The sequence below is a fragment of the Aotus nancymaae genome, unplaced genomic scaffold, assembly GCF_030222135.1.
Source record: "Aotus nancymaae isolate 86718 unplaced genomic scaffold, 86718_ANA_hifiasm-v0.15.2.pri h1tg000059l, whole genome shotgun sequence".
NCBI classification, from domain to species: domain Eukaryota; kingdom Metazoa; phylum Chordata; class Mammalia; order Primates; family Aotidae; genus Aotus; species Aotus nancymaae.
The window spans coordinates 76058115-76080248 of NW_026988473.1; the positions used below are offsets into that span (position 1 = coordinate 76058115).

Sequence of the window (22134 nt, forward strand, 5' to 3'; positions counted from 1 at the left end):
GAAATAGGCTTAGGCACTAGAGATACACATTGGAGAATTATCAGCATGTAGGTAGTAGATGAAACCATGGGTAAGGAGATGGAAGAGTAATTGGCAAAAACACAAGAAAGGCAGCTTAGAGCTATGTTGTAAAGGGCTTTGAACCATCTCAGAAATTTTTGCAAGGCGAGACTGCTTTGGCTAAAGAGACTGTTCAAGTGGGACCTGCATTAGAGCCTCACTCATTAAATAAGCACGAAAGGAACATGTTCTGTGGCTTGACACGGGCGACAGCAGTGAGAAAACAAACACAGTCTATCTTTGCCCTTATGCCGTTTATCCACTTCAGTAGAGAATCGTGTATTTAATTGATTTCCACAATGGTAAGTGCTACAAAAGAAAAGCATAGGGTGATTTAACAGTACAGAATGAGGGGGTGGGAAAGCTGGCACTTGGTCTGTGGGGTCAGAGAAGGCAGCCTCAAGGAAGTGACATTTCAGCTGGACTTAAAGGGTGAGTAGACAAGCTCCAAAGAAAGGATAGGGACAGCTCTCCCGAGAAAAGAGGACCTGAAGGATGCCCTCATGGCCTGAGGGAATTGGGTGCTTGAGGTGACATGGTGACAAGTGACCCCACTACACATAGCACTCCTGAGAGATTCTGCAAGTGCTGTGTAGCTACCACATTTCCCATCTGTAGGTAGACACCTCAAGGACCTGGGTTTGTGAAGCCAGGTATGCTCCAAAGAAAAGCACTTAATAGCAGGACATCCTCCAGTGAGCAGCAAACTGCTGCCAAGAGGGGCTCCTTTCCCTGACAGCCACCTGGCCCTGAAGCAGCTCCAGAACACTGTCTCAGAGCCCTTTGCAGGGCATTAATAGACAAGGTGGTGGTTCTGGCACGATGAAGACAGTGAGAGTTGCCTGAATTTGGACAAGCTGTTCAAGCAGAAAAGAGGCAGAGTAGTTGAGCAGCCAAGAAATCGATGTGTTTGGTCAACACAGGTCACCTGGGAGTGTAACATTTGTGTTCACCAGCAGCAGCAGAATGCGCCTCTTCAGAACTCGGCATGTGAAGGAATTAGCTCGAGAGTCAAAATCCAGCCTTGGCACATACTGGTCCCGATGTGGTTCTTCTGTGAAACACAACAAACCAATTGGGAAAATAGCCTTGGAAGGAAACTTGATTGATTTTTCAAAGAAAGTGAGAACTCCTATGAAAATTTATCTTAAATCTATTAAAGCTATCCTCCTAGGCAGCTCGTAGGAGAAACTAGATTGCAATTCCATTTTGCAAAAAGCCGTTAATGTGTTTTCCCACATTTTTGGCCTTTGTTTCAGTTACACCTGTCAGGTTGTTTTATTAGGTGACAAAATAGCTGACCAGCTGCTTTGATTCACTGCTGTTTTTCTCCTATTGATGCTGAGTGCATCTTAATGTTCCTTCCAGCCTCCAAATACATATATGGAAGTAATAATCTGTTTCATTCAAGCTAATGATTTAAAGATGAAACATAGGTCCTTCCACTCTTTTTGTTAAACAGAACATTAAGAATTTCCAAAATTTAATACCTAGCTTTAGCGCTTATTAGCAATGGTTTGTTTTGAGCCTCTGTTTTCTCATCTGTGAAATGGGAATAACTAAACCTGCTTCACTTACTGAAGAGGATGTTTTGGAAGTAAATGAAATAATGCATGAAAGAGTGCTTTATAAACTGTCACACCATTCACGTGTTAGGTATTAATATTAGTGATTGTCATCACTATGACTAACAAGAAAATTACTCACACTAGGATGCAAAGTCTTTTTATATCGTCCATGAAAATTATTTATGTATGCGTTCTTCATTACTGTTCTCTCAATTTTCACAGTAACACATAAGAACAGCTTCACAGCAATATGGGAAGGGGTGTACATCCCCCTCCAGTTTTCCAGAGAGGAATAGAAAACTATTTTGTGATTGTTAAACACATTTTAATGTACTTAAAATCAAACATCAAATAGTGGAATATACATCACAGTTTTCCTTTTGTTCAATGACAGTGTAAAAATCCAATCTTACATGGAGATGTGTCTTAGTCTGCTCAGGTTGCTGTGACAAAATACCATAGGCTGAATGGCTTAAAGAACAGAAACTTATTGTTCACAATTCTGGAAGCTGGGAAGTCTAAGATCAAGGCACCAGCAGATGATAGCTTGTTCCTGCTAGATGGCGCCTTCTGGCCATGTCCTCATATGGTGGAAGGGACAAGCAAGCCTTCTCAGCCTCTTTCAAAGGGCCCTAATCCCATTCATGAGAGTTCGATCCTCATGATCTAAACACCACCTAAAGACCGCACCTCCTAATACTATTGCATTGGAAATTAGGTTTCAACATATGAATTTTGAGGGGTTGCAAACATTCAGACTACAATATGAAGACTGGGAAGTGCAAGATCAACATTCCAGCAGGGTTCAGTTTGTGGTGAGGGCTCTCTTTCTGGCTTGCGGACAGCTACCTTCTGTGTGTTCAGGTGGCAGAGAGAGATGGGGACCTTTAGGGTTTCTTCCTCTTTTATAGGGACATTAGTTCTGTCACATCAGGACTCAACCCTTATGATCTCATTTAACCTTAGTAACAAAACATGGGCGGTTAGAGCATTAACATATGAATCTTAAGAGGGACACAGTTCAGTCTATAGAAAGATGAAAAAAGATAATGAATACTAAAAGAATTTGGGTAGGATAGCCTTGTCCATGCATTAGAAGAACTATCCACGGTTAATGTGTGATCACGGTTATACTGTATTTTGTGTCTGGTAGGGGGACATAGTTTAAATCCACTAAATGTATATAAGCTCGCCTATTTCATAAAGACAATTCTATTTCTTCTCCCTCTTCACTCCATACCGCAATGAGCCCTGGCTATGGTCTGAATGTTTGTGTCCTCCAAAATTCATAGGTTGAAACTGAATCCCTAAGGTGATGGTATTAGAAGGTAAGACCTTTGGGAGGTCATTAGGTCATAAGGGCTCCACCCTCGTGAACTGGATTAGTGCCCTTATAAAAGGAACTTCAAAGAACTAGCTAGCCCCTTCTACCATGTGAAGACGTAGCTAGAAGACACTGTCTATGAGGAACAGGCTCTCACCTGACACAAACCGGTGCCTCGATCTTGGGATTCCCATCCTCCAGGACTGTGAGAAATAAATTTCTGTTTTTTAAAAGCTACCTAGACTTTGATAATTTGATATAACAGCCTAAGGGTCTAAGACAGCCCTGATTCCCTACTGTCCTTTAAGCAATGATTTCTGCTACTGGATTTGGAACATTCCCCCTACTTCTATGGATAAACTATGCAAATTTATACATTTGATATTAACTACAGGAATGAGAAAATTTGAGATGTTCTAGTGCACAGAATTGACCTTTGTGGGGTGGGCCCGGGTAGGAATAGCAGGAATAATTTTTCTCCATTCTTACCACATCATACTCTCCTTTTCAGGTGACTGTGACAGATGGTGGCCCCTCTCCAAAACAGTCAACCATTTGGGTGGTGGTTCAGGTTCTGGATGAAAATGACAACAAGCCCCAGTTCCCGGAGAAGGTCTACCAGATCAAGCTGCCGGAACGTGACCGAAAGAAGAGAGGAGAACCGATTTACAGGGCTTTTGCGTTTGATAGAGATGAGGGCCCCAACGCAGAAATCTCCTACAGTATTGTGGATGGGAATGATGACGGAAAGTTCTTTATTGACCCTAAAACTGGGATGGTTTCTTCTAGAAAGCAGTTTACAGCAGGGAGTTATGACATCCTAACGGTAAGATCTCCCAAACTCCAGCAGCACGGCGGATGGGGGGAAGTGGTTATGTTCTTATTCAAGTATACTCCTTTGAGCAATAAATCTTTAGAGTAAAAAGTGAAGCCGCATAGCTGTGGAAGGGTTCTTTCTGGGAGGCGAGTGCAGGTGAGAACGCTTGCCTGTTTCATTGATGTTCTTAAATAAGGAGGCAATTTCCTTTGGTTGTGTCCTGTCAGCATTTCCCCCCATTCCCAGGCCACAGCCTGTTTCACCACATACTCAGCCACTCTTTCTGCAGCTCCAAATCATCCTCACAATATTGAACATAGATGTAAAGTAAAGGTGAGGAACAGCAGGGCAGCACATCCTGCCCACCACCAAACATGTCTCTCAACATGTCCCTGAGACTTCCCGTCGAAAACAACATTGGAAATTATCACCGATGTGATAGAGCGTGGATGTAGCTGTGTAAATTGTGAGACACAAATCACAGTGATATTTATTCCGTTAGAACTGAAAAAAACTCAAATAGAAAGTGACTGAATTTTTCATTAAATTAGGAAAGTAAAAACAAGCACGAGCACCATCTCCTATAGAAACTTAAAGCTCCCATCTCTACAGTGCCACCAGTGTGCTCCCCCAACCCCAACCATTTAGCCAGGTAGCACCTATTCTAGAAAGGCAGTTGGTGTCCTCACAAGCGATGAGCATGGTCCAGGGTCCCAACAGTTATCAAAAGTCGGCATCATCCACCACCCTTCTCTTTGTCTTTATCCTTCTCTGCTAGGTTAGTCCTTTATTATTCGAAAGGATGGCCTGAGTCCCTTGATTTATCCTTTCTCTCCTGTGGTCTAGACATGGGTTCTTTGCTGTGCTCAGTAACATATCCAGAACAGTGGGAAGAGAAAAAAAAAAGATTAGTAAAACACCAGCTCTGTTTCTCCAATTAGAAGCTCTGATGTGCTGTGCGCCATTGCAGCTGTGTCAGACCTGCAGTTTGGGAATCTTTGAGGACTGGAGATAAATTTGAGTAGCTACTGTTGGTGTCCTGCCCAGATCCCCTTCTCAGACTGGTTTATCTGTCCCTCAGCTCCTGCAGGTGTTGGCTGTCAATGACTCACAGCTGCCCACTTCTCCATAGAATCACCCTTGGATGATTCTTGGTGAAAGAGAGTCTATTCCCAGCCTCGAGTCTCGCAGCCCACAGCCACTAACTGACTGACACCCAGATACAAAAGTCCAATCCCCTTGCCTCAAGGTGGATTCAACTCTGGTGCAATTAATGGTTCAGAGCTCCCCTCGGGATCCCTACGGTCAGTCAGGACCACATCCTGGTTTAACTCCTACCCCACCCACCCTGATCTCTATTCCCTTTCTCCTGAAAGCACTTTCCCTTAAAAAACAACTTGTTCTCAAATGCCTGTCTTAGCTCCTGGGGAAGCTGGTCTAAGACATGTATCTTCAAGGATCCTTATCCCACAGGAATATTCTGGGGCAAAGCAATCATCCATGAACACATAGCATGAGGGTGCTGTGCATTGTCACTGTTTGTAAAGGCTATAACAGTTATGTGCCCATAAATGTTATTTTTTTAATGTAATACTTGGAAGTCCTTTTAAAAATTTATTTTTGTTTTTGTTTCATTTTGGCTTTTGCTTCTTGGAGCTTTTGACCCTTCCATTTGAGTCCAGGACACCACAGGCGTTCACCCTGCCCAAGAGGGCAGGGAGACTTGCTTTCGAAGCCCTTATATCAGCTGATTATGACCACAGAGAAGAGTCACTAGCCCTGTCCTCCCTTCCACGCTGCCTCCAGGGATTGTGCTGCCCAGAAAGTTCTCTGTTACCTTTCTGCAGGTGGCAAAACTGAAGGGCCTCAAGGCAGTTAGCTCCAGCCTGCTCCCTTTCTCAGCCCACTCTATCATGGTTCTGGTATCCTGTGCTGCTAACAATCACATAGAGCAGAAGGAAGGAACTGCGAAACACAACCCCCCACACACATACACAACCACACATTGCAAAACACAACCCCCCCACACACATACACAACCACACATTGCAAAACACAATCCCCACACACTGCAAAACACAACCCTCACACATATATACAACAACACACTGCAAAACACAACCCCCACACACACACACAACCACACAACCACACACTGCAAAACACAATGCCCCCACACACACATACAACACACTGCAAAACACAACCCCCGACACACATACACAACTACACACTGCAAAACACGATCCTCACACACACATACACAACCACACACTGCAAAACACAGCCCCACCACACACACATACACCACCACACACTGTAAAACACAACCCCCCACACACATACACACACACTTCTGCACATATCATTCACACACATGTAAGGTTTCACAGTGCACTTTCCTCCCTTTCATATATCACCATCAGAGGCGAGGTTCAGGATCATGCTATCAGGAATCAAATTAGCTATTTCTAGTCACATAACTTCTATTCAGGCCCACAAATCACCGCAAACTGTAAGTACAGCATTTCTCTTTCAAGGTCTCCATATCTGCTGAGTTGACTGTAGTTCAGACAGCCTCTGGCAAACATGGTGCAAGGCTTCCACGTGACTGGGTTGTTCCCTCCGTTCCCAAGCCTTTTCTCCCCAGACCTCCACTCCTTTCTTCCCCTTGCTGACACTGTGTTGAAGATGAACTCTTGGCCCAGCAGCATGAGTGACAGATCCAAGCTCCACAGCAATCAGAGGTCTGAGACGTCTTTCTGTTCTCTCCCTGTGTGAGCAGGTAAAGGCAGTGGACAATGGGCGCCCACAGAAATCCTCCACGGCCCGCCTCCACATTGAATGGATTAAGAAACCACCCCCTTCTCCTACACCGTTGACCTTCGAGGAGCCGTTTTATAACTTCACGGTCATGGAAAGTGATAGAGTGACTGAAATTGTAGGGGTGGTGTCTGTGCAGCCAGCTAACACCCCTCTGTGGTTTGACATAGTTGGTAAGTTCGAGTCTTACAGAGCAGTATCGTGCAATGTAATAATTGAATGAAGCAACTAGCAAAAAAAAGAAAGAAAAGAAAGCAAAAACTAACAATTAGTGCCAAGATTAAAAGAAACGTAGTGCTGGAATGCAAAAGAGCCAGTAAAATGAATAATCGACCTGTGCTTTCGTTCTGACTCTGTAGCTAAGCTGAACAGAAAGTGCTCTCTGGCTGGATTTTCCATAGTACGTTATTTACTGCGATCTTAATGTCTTTCTGTGTGTCATTTAAATTCTATTGTCACACTTGGCTAATCTCATTTCTAAATGTATTGATGGTACTAGACTTGCTGTCCTTCATTTCTCTCTTTTTCTTCACCTTTTTTCTGCATTCTGTTCTTTTTTTTTTCTGCTCCCGACTGCCCTGCTTCAAGGTGGCAAGCATGCTCGAGAGATGTTCTATATTCTACAGACAGCTTGTGGGCAGAACTGTTCAACAGAAGGTACCCTTAGTGCAAACACATTTGCTAAAATACAGCTATCCAATCTGCCTTTTACGGGTTTTTTTTTTTTTTTTTTTGAAGCAAATTGAATTACATCTTTCATAACTGCCTCTGACAGGCTGAAGTGCGGCCCACAGATTTCATATATGCCTCTAACAGCTATCGCATTACTCGTATCCAATGACTTCCTTTGTTTGAGGTGTGATGGGGTTTGGATTTTGGGGGGGGTGTTTTGATTTTTGTTTCTTTGCCTTTGAGGTATGTGGGCTTGTTGTTGATTCGTTTTTAATTTTTCTGTAGGTTGGTTTATTTCACTGGGCCTTTTCCAATTGAAAAAGAAATTAAAATGTATTCCAGCCCCTCTGTTTTGCAGCAGTAGTACCATTCACACACCAAAAGCCCCATCAGGATAGTCCTCTGGCTGCCATCCACAAGAGGAGGGCAGGAAATGGAACCTAGATATATAGCCAGTCAGCCTCCCCCCGCAAGCTGAATAGGGGAAGCAGATGGAAGCATGTGGGATAGACCCTAGGAGCCAACCTTTAAATTCCTTGAAAGAAAGCAAGCAAGCACGCCAGGCTGCAAAAGGAAAGGGCAAAACAGCACTACGGCCCTTGACAAACCGGCAGGGAGAGGCAATGGAGAGGAAATGCGTGCTGAGGACCAGGAAACAAAGCAGGCTGTTGCTAAAACAGAGAGGAGAGTGTGTGTCACCAGGTCGGACACTGGGTTGAGCTAAAGCTGACTTCCCACGCTTCTCTGTGGGAGGCAGGGGATCCAGGAGAGAGTCGGTCTGGGGGAATCATTTCCTTCCACATGTCACTGCCTGGATAGGATGGGCAGGAACCTGCCTCTCCCCTCAGGAATGGCTGTGCTTGGGAGAAGCATTTAGAAAGTTCCACAATGGTTTTAACAAGGCACAGAAAAAGAATGTTCCATGGCCCGCAGTCAAACCTCCGTAGAGAGTCCTCTCAACTTCCAAAAAGCAAAGAGCTCTTTTCTCCATGTTCCATTTGATGAAATGATGGTGAAATATGTTTGTTTTACTTATTTGGTATTAATAACATGCCATCCTGTACACGGCCATCCTCACACCAAGCTTTCACTTCCTTCTTCATTCCCACTCAACATATTTGAAATGGAACTCCTTCTGATCCATGAAAGGTGTCTTTCCTTATCTTCCCAGTAATTTCCAGCTCATTAAGACATTATCAAATGCAGTGTCTTCCTTCTTGGCACAACAAAGTGTTGCACTTAGTCATGGCCTGGTTGTCTGTGCAGTCACCTTTAATGATTCCTTCACTTCTACCTCCAGTAAGAGTCACAGAAAGTACAATTCGGTTCTAACCTGTGTGTCTACTGCCAGGTCTCCAGAGATACGTGCAATAATGATTTCTAGCCGGGCACAGTGGCTCACGCCTGTAATCTCAGCACTTTGGGAGGCTGAGTTGGGCGGATCACTTGAGCTAAGAAGTTTGAGACTAGCCTGGCCAACATGGCAAAACCCCATCTCTACTAAAAAGGCATCTGTAATCCCAGCTACTAGGGAGGCTGAGGCAGGAGAATTGCTTGAACTCGGGAGGTGGAGGTTGCAGTGAGCCGAGGTTGTGTCATTGTACTCCAGCCTGAGAAACAGAGCCAGACTCTGTCTAAAAAAAAAAAAAAAGTGATTTATTTTAAATAGCCTAAAGGAGAGTGCAGTAGAAACTGAATAGGCAATAGAATTTCTAGTGTGCTGTCCTGAGATGAGATGAGTTCCTCCTTCTCATCAGCCACTGTTTTTTCTCCCTCTTCGTTGGACACTCCAGTTTGCAAGTACCTCTACAACCTGGCAGTGCCACATCTCTCCCTGGCATGATTGATGCCCGCAACCTGCTGACCCATAGCACATCCCCTCTACCGCCCATGTTCCCTGGGATGCCCTTACTTATACTCTGCTTTTGAAATCCCACTGGCATGCCTCCCTATAATTGTTAGTCTCACCAACTGCCTGACCCCAGTTATCCAGGTCAGGCTTGCAACCTTCAGCATTCCTGCATGTGTGTGTGTGACTCTCTGTAGATAAGCATGCCTAGCAGTACTGCATGTAACCTGATTGGCAAGTTTTTCCTTTCAGCAGGATGAATGCTGCTGTATATTTTCATTTGTGTTTATCCTGTCTCCACTCTTAACCCCTAAGGTTAAGGCCCATGTGTCCTCATTCCTTCCTCCTGCCAATACCTCTGTTGCTACCAACCCAGGATGAGTGGAATACACTATGGTGACTGATGGAGATACCCCAGGCAGCCACTATACTAACCCTACGATGCCTCCTGGAACCCACTGAGAGTCAGTGTGACCTTCCACTGTGCTGCCAGCCATGGCAAAATAGAAATATCATTGGTCCAAAAAGAAAGAGGTAGTTTACAAATGAGAGTCCTCCCTGGAAGGAATCCCTTTAAGCTGCTTTAAATATAGACCCAGGATCTATCATCAAGAACATGGCATCGGTTTTCATGTTTCTTCATCGGCGTATTTCTAAATGCTGCACTCTTCCTAGAGGTTCCCCTCACTGTCAATGCATTTGTAGGTCTCTGAATGAGGACCTACCGGGTTGTCCCTCTGGTCTGGAGCTTCCATCACAGAGATTTCACTGTAAATCTAGTCACATCTAGCCAAGCTTCTTTTCCAAATTGAACTTACTGGGCCAGATGCCCAAACAGAACATGATTTTATTTCCATCCTCACATCCAGCCAACAACATCTTGAAACACCAAATCTTTATTTCAGCGCAAAAGTCAAATCCTTTTCCCAGGTGCTGGTTGCCTCATATCGATACAGTCCGCATTCCACCAAATCCTCCTTTTGAGAAGCTTCCTAATCCATCAGAGTCCTTTTTTTCTCAGTCTGCTGACAACATCTTTCCCCTTCACTAAATACCTATTGTTTCCTTTATCATATTCAGGTGTTTTATTCTCGCTCTCAGGACTTCTTGCTTATTTATCTTTGGCCATGGAAACTCTCATCTCTTTGTTCCCTTTCTCCTTACCTAAGCATCTTTTTTGGCCAAGCTAAGATACAGGGGAAAGAGCGAAGAATGTGCCCCAATGCTTAAGAAACATAGCGGCGAATGCCTGGAATAGGCGCCAGATACGTAATGTCAGCGTGGATCTGAAATGAGGTCTCAGGTTTAAGTATGGGCCTTGCCTGGGCAAATACTCTCTGAGTCTTCCAATGGGAGTGAGATTTGGTTCCATTATAGACAGTGCTTTCAGACACCTAAAGAGACCCTGAGTTACAGAAAACACATCATCTTGGCATTGCACTGATAGCTTACAAATGCTATAACTAATAAATTCTCATTAAGTGAGCAGAAATAGTGTTTCAGCACGCTTTTCCCCTGAGAGTAAAGTCTCCTTATTTCTGCATTTCCAAATCTACCCAATTCTTGTTTAACTGCATTTCTTTGTCTCCCACCACGATAGGAATTCACAAAAACTGGGTAGTGAGCAAGATTTCGTTTCCAAGCCTAGACCCTCGCGTCGAGGATCTGTACACACTTTCTTGTGCCTCCAAGGAGACCACTGCTTGCAATGTTATGCAGTGAGACTTTTCACTTCCAGAAACAGAAGCCCTACTTGTAACTGAGTTAAGAAAGCTGTAATTAAAAGGAAACATAATAAAGTTCAGCTGTTCTGTGTTTAAACAGCCCAACGCACAGCATGTTCCTTCTCTGTGTTAAAAGGGAAAGAAAGTGAAGGGAACACAAATAACCCATAATCCTTTGTGGCTTTATCACATATCTTCACACTTCTCAGGGGACTATGATTTCAACTCCACAGCTCCTTGATTTACAGACTCACTAATGTGCATGCAATCTGGTTCACAGCGCAGTCTCTGTATCTTTATTCTGTTGGCAAATATTTGAATAGAGAAGGCCACCTTTATTACACACGTCAGACAGTTCCTCTTTATCTGCAGATGGATGGGGGATGTTGTCACCCATTTTTTTATCTTTTCACCTGACTTAGGCTAGAAAAATAGTTTTCTTTGTAAATGGTAAGCATCCGCTAAAGTATCTTTCTTTATCTCACTTACTGTAAGGCTACTCTTTAAAAATGATTCTCTACTCTTTAAAAATGATTCTCTTTAAAAAATGATACTCTTTAAAAATGGTACTCTTTAAAAATGGTGAGTGCTAGCACATAGGTCCAACTCTAGCTGAAGGGTCTTTCTGTGTTGTAGATACAGGAAGGCCGCCTTGATCCTTCATTTATTCCTTCAAACTTTGGGCCCCAGGGTGCTGCTGTGTCATAAGCTTATGCCTGTCTTTCTCGACCCTTGTCCCCAGTGGAGCCATCACTTACTTAGAGATGAATCAGGTAGGCCGGTTGAACTCTCTGGTAGCACTAGCAGCAGCCTTGTTCTTCAACTAGAGCTTGGGCACCTCTGGGTCTTCCCTAACCAGGTGGCCGTATTTCTCTAACAAAAGACTCTTACCCAGTGCTATGGAGAAAAACCACGTTTGTGCATCACTTCTGCTACAGCTGCTCCTGCATCAGGGTGACCCTGGCTCCAAGTCATTCAACTGACATCAAACACTTCATTTCCCCTCTTCTGCCATTTTTCTGTAATTTGATCCCAAATAAGCCTCTCATTTTTCCATAACAATCTGGTCCATAGGAGCACATCTGAAGAAACTTCAGGAAAATAAGAAGCCTAGAAATACTTCATATACTATTAATAGTTTTAAGAAAAATGAACTTAACCTCCATTCTAGAAAGGATTTTCTTTCTGACCACTGTTTCCTGACCTCCACCTGGTGTCTCCTGTCTTCCAAGTAAATATCCTTTTCAGCCAGGTACTGTGCTTGCTTTCATTTCAAGGCAGAAAATTAGGGAAAAACAGTAATTGGTGTTTAGCATTTTCAAGATCAAACGTAGGTAGTGTTTAGCATCGTTTCCTAAGTTCAGTGTACATGCTGAACCTGAATGAACAGCTTGTGCACAACTCCCTGAATTCATTGAGATTCGGCAGCTCCGTGTTCTGGAAGCTGCTTGTATAACACCTCCTTTTTAGTGACAACTAGATGTGGGCTGGTATTTTTACAATTACACATGGAGTGGAATAGAGTCATATGCTAGGGGAGGGACCTGGAAGCTTCTCTAAAGGGGAAGCCGTGTGATTCTCACCATTGGGTCTCTTTATGGAGGGACAGAGGTGCTTCGTACCCTTCTATAAAGAAAAACTAGACTGAATTATGGCCCGGTGCTCCAGTGCCCAGCACATTTAAGCAGTAGCTGCTGGCTCAAAATATTCCCATTTATATCCCATTTTTCAAGCCTTTTAGGACATTCCTACTTGGGATGTTTAACGTCAGAATCCAACAGAAATCCAGTGTGCCTCTTCTGCTCTTTGTTTATTACACCTGTCTTGACCGAAAATGGTCAAAGAGAAATGTCCCTGATGTGAATTATCTGTTATGTGGGCTGTTCACAACCTCGCTTTTAACCATCTCTGCCGCACACCCCTGCAGCAACGCTCAGGCTGTGACTTCTCTAATTTCCCACTTTGTTGGAACTCAGACCAGCTCTGCGGTGTCCTCCCTCCTCCCCACCTTTTGTTGAGCCTAACGCTGCTGCACCGAACACAGTCTGGCTTTGCATGTTCTGTTACTGGCTCTGAGGAAGCACACCTTGTTTAAACGGAATGCTGCTAGAGAAAATGGACTCCTAGCATTTGATATTCTCACCCTGGACAATTTGGATGTGGTTTCCTATGAAAATGAAATCACTTTCAGGCTACAAGGGAGCCTGAAAAATGAGACCTGGGGGAGAGATACGGAGTCGTTTATGAAATGGGATGCTTAAGTAGTAGGTTATTAAATTGTGTCAGGGTTGATGGTAAACTGCGGGTCTAGATTCTGTGTCCCTTGTCAGAAATTCATTTTAAAACTCAGGGAAGATTTTGTTTAACATTACGTCTTGGTTGAACTAGGCACAAATATCCGGGAAATGAGTGTCCGAGGCTGCTAGCTGTATTGGCAGACTGAGAAACATCATTTGTTAGGCTCCCTCTCAAGTGCTCTTGGCTTTGATCTTCTGACGGTCTATGTCCCCTGTCCCTTTAGAGGTTTCTGTTCTAAAGTATTTGAGGGACATACACACATACATATATACACACGACTATGAACACACACAGGAAGAGAGAGAACTGTAAAAAATAACCATAAAAGTAGTCGTTTTATTTGATATGAAAAATGCCTAAGAAAAAGCACACCCTCTGTTTGCCACGTCTAAATGTTACGCCACTAAGTGCATAAGATGATTACGTATTTTTGTACAGGGCCCAGGGTAGAATGTGAGTCAGAGTCAGTGAGAGAGAGCACATAGGTCTGCTCCATTTAAACAGTAACTCAAACTAGAATCTATGCTTGCTGGTTCTCTAAATTTTATTTTTAATCATCTTTAAACTGGAGCAAACTGAAGTTTTATAATTTGTATAATTTTTATTTTGAGTTGACTCGACTCACACATTTTCACATTTTAAAATAATCAACACTAGAGGATGACTCCTTCCCCAACCTCCAAATAATACCATGGCCTGAAAATTTAAGAAAGTTAACATTTTGGTGAGGAAAACATTCTAAATGTGATTTAAAATGCAATTTAATACCCACTAGAAAAAAATTGAGAAGTTACATTCTCCTCTTTTTTCCATACAGGACTTATGAGTCAATTTTATGTCCTTTCTTTCAACGTTTCCATGGCAAAATTTTTCTCAGAATCTACCACTTAATAGCAAATGATTGTTTTTTTTTTCTTTTGCTCAAGAAGATGGTTTTTCAAGACTCTCAAATCAGCCTTCCGTTTTATTTCATGTTATTATCTACATGAAATATTCCCTTTGGATAAAAAATGGTGACCATTAAGGCTTGCTTCCCTTTTCAGCCTAGACCTCCCCCTCTCTCCGTATCCTATCTTCAGACAAATGTTTTTGGAGTTAACATTTAGTGCTCCTCAGTAAATCAATGAAAAGATATTAATTGGAAGATGAGTCTCTTTTTAGATGAAATTTTTGAAAAAGTATATAATCCCCAAGCAATTCTCTGATACTCTCATATCTCCATAACTTTAATTAAATGTCAAGGGCAATTATATTCTCTCTTGCAATTAAAAATCTTAAGTGTATATGACAGCTGCAAGCAATAAGCATTTGAAATATATATATATGGCCAGATTTTTTTAAGTAAACTGTATTATTATTTTGTGTCATTGGACATCAGATTCTAGTAATTCAGGTAAATTATCCTCCCTTTTACTGACTATTCATAAATTATTATATAAAAGAAATATATTGTTCATTGATGAGCAACATGAAGTGCAAAGAATGTGGAATATAAAAATAAACCAAAGTTAGTTTTCCAAAATATGAAATTCAATAAATGCATTGCCCCATATGCTGTAGTTAAATAAAATTACTGTCTGAGAACAAAATCAACACCATGGTATTTCAGGCCAAAGTAAATAGAGCTTGTAAACATATACTCATGCTTAATTAAAATTGTTCTAGCATTTATACCATTATCTTTCTCCCCCTTAAAAAAATATTTCATTTTGGGCAGATCATAAACCACACTTTGGTTCACAGAGGTGGAAACATCAGCAGGCATTTCAACAATGGCAATGTGGTCTTAAGCACATCATTCACAGACTGTGAGTTATACCTTGCCCAGGGGTTGAAGGGAAAGTATAGTTTTCTAAGCTTTCATGTGAATTTTTTATATTTTGTTGTTATATAAACTGATGTTTTATTCTACTTCTTTCCCAATTTTATTTTGTGACTCTCCCTAGACTTTTTGCATTTTTAGGGAAAAAAATTAGTTTCTTTACTGTCAAGATGGCAAAATAAGTCTTTCTATAAATGTCCCAGCTTACATATAACAGAATTTTTAATATGATTTTTTTTTTGCTTTTTCTTACTGTTTAGAATTTATAATTTTATTTCTGACATTTAATTAAGGGAATCTGAATTCTAGCAGCCAAATGTTTACCATCAATCCTGGAATAGATTTTTAATGTCTACTCATTTCATTAATAATTGGATTATTTATTTACTTAGAATTTAATCTACTTTGGAAAAAAAAAAAAAAAAAAGATCTATACATTTCTAACACAGAAGCCAGAAAAAGTTGAAGGGCTTTTAGGTTTCCAAATATTTAATGGAGTCAGTTTATGCTTCACTACTCTAGCATGACTGCTGAGGGTTTTCTTTGCAGTACATTCCTTTTTCGTGACATTTGTTATGCATTGTAGAGGCTGTGTTTTGAACTATGAATCAAGTTAGAAATAAAGAGGTCCCATTTACCATGTACAAAATTGAGCCATAGGGATGTGTGTCAAAAAATATTTCTGTATAAGAGCTCCCTTTAAAGATATATGATGTAATAAATGTAATGAGTTCTCAGATTTGCTAATTTCATGTTTCTGTGAAATCATCAGGGGGGAATTTTGACAGCGCTTTTGATGCAGAGAAGGGTGTTGGGACAATTGTCATTGCAAAACCTTTGGACGCAGAGCAGAGGTCCATCTATAACATGAGTGTGGAAGTCACCGATGGGACAAATGTTGCTGTCACTCAGGTGAGATGTTAAATTACTGAATTACAGGAATGCTGAAAGAGCTGCTAAAGTCAGGGGTGCAAGCGATGACAAAAAAAAAATGTAGTGGAAGTAGTAAATTATGTCCATGGTTTTCTAGTGTTAAAAAAAAAATCATTTTCAAGAACAACTGAGAAAGGGCATTCTATAGATGATATCATATGACTTAGCTGCCGTTTTCAAGAAGTTGTGATTGATCATGCATGGGAAAGTGATACATGTTTGTTTTCTGATCATCTACCGTAGATTTATCTGTTTGACAGTAAAGTCAACTTTCCTTGAATTTCCAAAGAGGAGGACATGTGTATTGCTTGAGTTAACACACCATGTTACTCTTTACCTCCTCATTTATTTAGTCACAGAAAGTTATAGCTGGAGAATACCTAAGAGTCCAAATTCATTTATAGACTTAGACAAGCTAAGTAACATATCCAAGGTCACACAGCCTTAGTAAAGGAAAAGGGCTGGGATCTAGGTGTCTTGACTCTCTCCCGCCTTTCCAGCCTCTTTATCCCTGCTGTAGAGTAAAATTCCCTCGTTGTGGGGAGAGGTGAAAAACACCAGTGGCTGGACCCCAGCCACAGAAATCCTATGTGATTCTAACATGCAGCCAGGGTCAAGGACAGCTCCTTATACTCTGCAACTCAGTGCATATGAAAGGGCATTGAGAGCCAGAGGAAAAGAAAATCTCTGGGCTACTCATGTGGCTCAGTACTTCTTTCTGAGACTAACACAATGTTAGATATCAGTATGGGGCAGACTTGTACTAAATATAAGAAGTTTTTGGTTTGATTTTTTTAGCACCAGAGACCTAGGCCAGTTGTGGCGGAGAGCTGACACACATGCCTATGCTATAACCCCTCTTTTAGTCCCTGGTGTGCTCTGCAGTTCGCCTGACTGCAGAAGGCATCACTAATTCATCAAGGCCTATTTTTCTGCTGAGCCCAGATGTGTCCTTAGAATCTTTCTGAACACAATGCTTCAGGTGGTGAAGATGAAATTTTTGCCAACCTGAGGCAAGCAAGTGTTGATTCATCTTAAATATGATGTAAGCATTTGCAACTATGCTGTTTTAAAAAGGAGAGAGGATGAATATTTCATATGTTTGCCTAACCAGCTGCCTCTTAGTTTCAGACTATTTCAAAAATATAATGAAACTCTTTCCTTTGAGTCTGTTTACAACCATAGAATGGTAGAATTTGAAGAAAACAATAGGGTTCATCTTAGTACAACTCCTTTACTTTTCATTTGAATAAACTGAAACCTTAGAAAGGGGAAATGACTTGCACGTAATATGGCAGCCAGTATGTGACAATTTCTGATCCTCCAACCTGTGTCTTTTCCCAAGAACTAGGATGATCCTATGACCCTGTTTGCCTTAAAGAGTCCCATGTATGTCTGTAGCATTGGCGTAATTATTAATAATACCCCCATTCACTCTCTAAATGGCCCCAGTTTAGATGATGAATTATATGGTCACCCTATTGAAAGCCATACTGTTTCAGGGCATTTTCAAGGCTAAAATAGAGACACATGGAAAGCACCCATGGCTGAGGTCTTTCAAGAACCACACAATCCAAAGCATGCCCCCGAAGACTAATACAAAACAACCCACCTGCTGTATTGCTGTCTTAAGTCTTAATTCACTTCAAATGTGAATTTAAGTTTAGCTTTCTCTTAGCATATGCAACCTCGACTTTTTAGTGCCACTTAAAAACATAAGACATATTTGAATAAAATACAAATAAGCCATGAAACCATATTCATCTCCAGACTTTTCTCCAGGGTTTCATATCAGTTGAATAAAATGGTATTCACTGTGCCCAGAATACCATTATGGATATTTTAAAAACTGAATATTTTTAGAACGAGTGAATGAATAGTAGATACATATTCAGCAGAGTCTATGTAGCAGATATGCTGGATCTCGGAAGCACAAAACTGATTCATGTTAACAACAACAAAAATTATCAATGATACTTTTACTTTAGAATTTTATTAGAACCAAATGAGAAATCATTTAACAGTATTTGTTCCACGAATATCTTTGGAGTTCATACCATGTGCTCAGAGTGGTTCTAGATGCTAAATACTAAGGTCACAGTGATTCAGAGTTTTAAATCCAGATGACTGACATGCACTTACTTTTTTCAAGTTAACATGGAAACATATATGACAAGACTTTGGATGTACACACTATTCGAGTCCGTTTTTGTTTATTTTATTTCTGACTAGTATACAGTTAGGCTTACCTCCAGGGCTGTCTAGACGGAGTTAGAGAATTAGGTGAACTTTGAGACACCTTTTGGTAGGGCCAAGATAAGGGAGTTAATAAAGGGTACCAAGAGATTTTCTTGTCAAAAGCATTCAAGTCACTCGGTGTCTCCAGAGTCATGACCCTTTTACAAAGTGAGAACTAAGAGTTTCCAAAATACATACTTGTGTGTCATTGGCCTTACCATCAGAAAGTCATTACTCTGTCTGCCGAGCTATCTTAGGGCATGACCACCTCACCAGCCCCTGCCAATCCAGGCCTCTCTCACACTTACCACGGCTTTCCTGGCAGTGGTGGCGGGAGTGCCTCTCTGATTTAGTCAGCACTCTCGGTGTCAAGGACATTTTTGCAAAAGGATGTTTTGGGAAATAAAAGGCATTCCAGATTTCTTTTAGAAACCATGAAAGCATGTTCCTATGCATGACCCTAGGCAATTTAATGATTCTACCATCAAACAGATAACCTTCACCATGTAACTAAATAAATGTCCTGTAGCCCCAAAACACCTGCTCAGTTTTCCTTTGGGAACTTTTCTCTGCTTTGTTCATTTGGAGTCATAAAACAGGATATGACATGGGCTTCAAATCATCCATAAACAACATGTTGAAGTTGGCTTCGCAAATGTCAGATACATCAGAACCTCAGTGATTCTGTGTCTACGTGAAAACCCTTCCTTCACCTGCAGTTTTGTCCTGTTCTCCCAGCGCTCATGGGATTCATGTGCGTCAGAGCTACAATATCTAATGACAAATATCCTTTTCTTAAGATTTCTTAGTGAGAGCACAGAACATAAGAAGGTCCTGTGGATTTTAAGTTGTAAAGATTTCAATGAACTAAACACAAGAATAAAGCATCCCAACATTGACAAAAACCTCCTAGCAAGATAGACAAAGGCCTCTACATAAACTAGTTCTTTATTTCATAGGGTACATTATTATACTTTTTATAGTACAACTAGTATTTGGCCACACGGGCTTCGTAGCAGGAAATTTTGCATCCCAATCTCAACTCTGCCATATAACTGATGAGTCACCTCAAGCAAGCCACCTAACTTCTCTGCACCCTCGTCGTCTTGTTTAGGGGTGCCAATACCTACAACATGAGACTTGCTGTGAGGATTACGTGAGTTGATGCATACGGAGTATCAGCAGGAGGTCTAAATGTAGTCAGAATTCAGCTAATACTAGCTACTACTGCTATTATTACTATTCCTATCAGCTGTTAGTTTCTTTGAGGCAAACATGGGGTTTGCCTAACATGTTGCTGTGAGAAGTAAGCGAGACAGGGCTCTGATGAAATGGAAGATCCAGTGGCTGCATCCCCCTCCTTTAGTGGGGACTATTCTGGATACTTTCTGACTTGTCCTGGGGTGGAAAGTGCAAGACAATATGCCTTAAGGCACATTCAGTGCACACGAAGTAGAATTTGTCAAGGACTCTGTGGCCACAACAGGCCAAAGGTCTCTTAGTGGGCTTTTCCCAGTTCCTCATGTGCCATCTCAGGATGGTCACCTTTGGTGGCTCTTCAGTAGTCTTCTCTTTGCCTAAAACCAACTGGCATGTTTCAGTGCTTGCTATGTCCCAAGAATTATCACAAGTTTTAAAAGCTTACTCATTCTCTGTACTACTAATGTCGTGGAAAGATAACAGATATTTCATGAACTGGCACCAGAATTAGCATTTCCCTAGACCAAAGAATGACTAATGCACTGGAGTGATCTTAAACCAGCGCTCTGATGCCTTCTCATCCAGATTCCTGCCCCACTTCAAATCCTGCTGTCTCTAACAAGCCTGTGCAAATCAGGACCTAGCTGTACTAGCAACTTAAACTCTCCAAAAGAGTTTGAGATCCTAAGAGGTCCTTGAAGCCCGTGAACTTGTTCATCAATTTTGGCATATATGGATGTTTTTCTAGAGAGAAAGTCCATAATTTTCATCAGATGTTCAAATGGGTATGTGATCTAAAAATGGTTCAGATAAACTAACTCCTTAATACTTTTTTTTCAGCCAGTAACTCTAGTTAAAAATTTCAACATGCAGCCCTGGACACTCCCTGGGAAACATACACACACACCTGGGGGAATCGTTGTCCTTTAAAGGCTCCCCAGCTCTGTCACTGGGCTGCCTGTTATCCATGGTGTTTCAAAGCATTATTGTCATGGGTTAAGAAGGACTGCTTGTCCACCAAAGCCTTGGACAGCAAACAGGAGATTAGCTCTCTTTGAGGAATCTTATTAAAAATAGGAATAGTCTGTGGGGGAAAGGGGTACTACCATTCTTAAACATTACAGAAGTGTTCCTCATGTTGATGTCTTAGAAGCCCAGAGATGAGTGAGGATGTCTGAAGGGTGTCTGGCACAGGGAGATGAAAGGGTGAAGGAATCACTACTGTGTCTGGTTGGAAAAGAGTTGAGGAATCACAAGGAGCATTGGCTGTTAGGAGCAGGGGAGGAATAGAGAGTATCCAAGTAGAAACAGAGGCCCAGAAGTGGGAATAATGACATGCCTAGGAGGATGGGGTTATCATCCATCCAAACATCAAGCAGCACTACAAAGCCATTTTAAGAGGAATTCTACCCATAGTGCCCAGACTGCCGTCTTTATGTACCATTTACCAAGGAAAGGAGTCAGGGTCCCTCATAGAACTGGCTAACTGCAGGTTTGCAGCAGGAGCCTGTGGCATCTGTTCCTGCCAGAAAAGCCTACTGGAATCATGGTAAAGCATGACAACTGGAAACTTAAATGGATTTCCACTGATTAAAGATGGGATAATATGAACATCAAAAAAAATAATGGGATAATGGACTGAAACACATGAAAGAGATTTAAAAACCCAAGTGTTTGCATATAATGATCCTCAAAAACAAAATCATTTCACTCTTACAGTTACTCAGTGAAGCAGGTGCTATTCGTGGTAGGCAGCAGGGCTCTCCTTCACTTCCCCAGGAAGATGTTCATGTCCTAATCTTTGGATTTGTGAATATACTCTGTTACGTGGCAAATGGGACTTTGCAGATGTAATTAGGCTATAAATCTTAAGATACAGAGAGGATCCTGGAGTATCCAGGTAGGCCCAGTCGAATCCCATGAGCCCTTAAGCAGATAGCTTTCTCTAGCTGGAGTCAGAAAAGCAGCAGCAAAAGGAAAAGTCAGAAATTCAAAATGTGAGAAGGACTTGAGATGTCATTTTTAGTTTGAACATGCAAGTGGCAACATGACAAGGAATTAATGCAGCCTTAAGGCGATGAGAGAAAGTCCCAGATGACAGCCAGCAGGAAAACCGGGGGCCTCAGTTCTACAACCACAAGGAACTATATTCAGTCAACAACCGGAATGAACTTGGGGCAGTCATCCCCAGTGCTTCCAGAAAGGAACACATCCGTGCCAACCCTTGATTTTGGTCTTGACTCCTCGCCTACATAACTATGAGATAATCAGTGTTTTAAGCTTCTAAGTTTATGATAACTTCTTTTTTTTCATGGAATAGGGTCTCACTCTGTAACCCAAGCTGGAGTACAGTGGCACAATTACAGTTCACTGTAGCCTGGACTTGCTGGGCTCAAACGATACTCCCACCTCAAGCCTCCCAAGTAGCTGACACTATAGGTGTGTGCCACCACACGCATCATCAGAGCAAGTTTAAATGAATCTAGAACATGGGTCTTTCAATGAGTTAATGGATGAAAATATATATGATATTAGTAATATATAGTAATATATGATACCTGATATATAATAATTATTTAGTAATAAGGCTCATTCTTTTTTTTTTTTTTTTTTTTTGAGACAGAGTCTCGCTCTGTTGCCCAGGCTAGAGTACAGTGGCACAATTTTGGCTCACTGCAGCCTCCGCTTCCTAGGTTCAAGTGATTCTCCTGCCTCAGCCTCCAGAGTAGCTGGGACTACAGGCACATGCCACCACACCTGTCTAATTTTTGTATTTTTAGTAGAGACAGGGTTTCCCCATGTTGGC

At 41.7% G+C, this 22134-nt stretch overlaps 1 protein-coding gene across 2 annotated transcripts in view; it reads left to right on the plus strand.

Moving 5' to 3' along the window:
* FAT3 (FAT atypical cadherin 3) overlaps nucleotides 1–22134 on the plus strand; it is a 532147-nt gene that overhangs the window by 390892 nt on the left and 119121 nt on the right. For both annotated transcript variants that reach the window (XM_064365390.1, XM_064365391.1), the window contains exons 4-6: nucleotides 3464–3778; nucleotides 6555–6765; nucleotides 15730–15869. In XM_064365390.1, the coding sequence (XP_064221460.1) occupies nucleotides 3464–3778; nucleotides 6555–6765; nucleotides 15730–15869 (666 nt within the window). The remainder of the gene's footprint in view (nucleotides 1–3463; nucleotides 3779–6554; nucleotides 6766–15729; nucleotides 15870–22134) is intronic.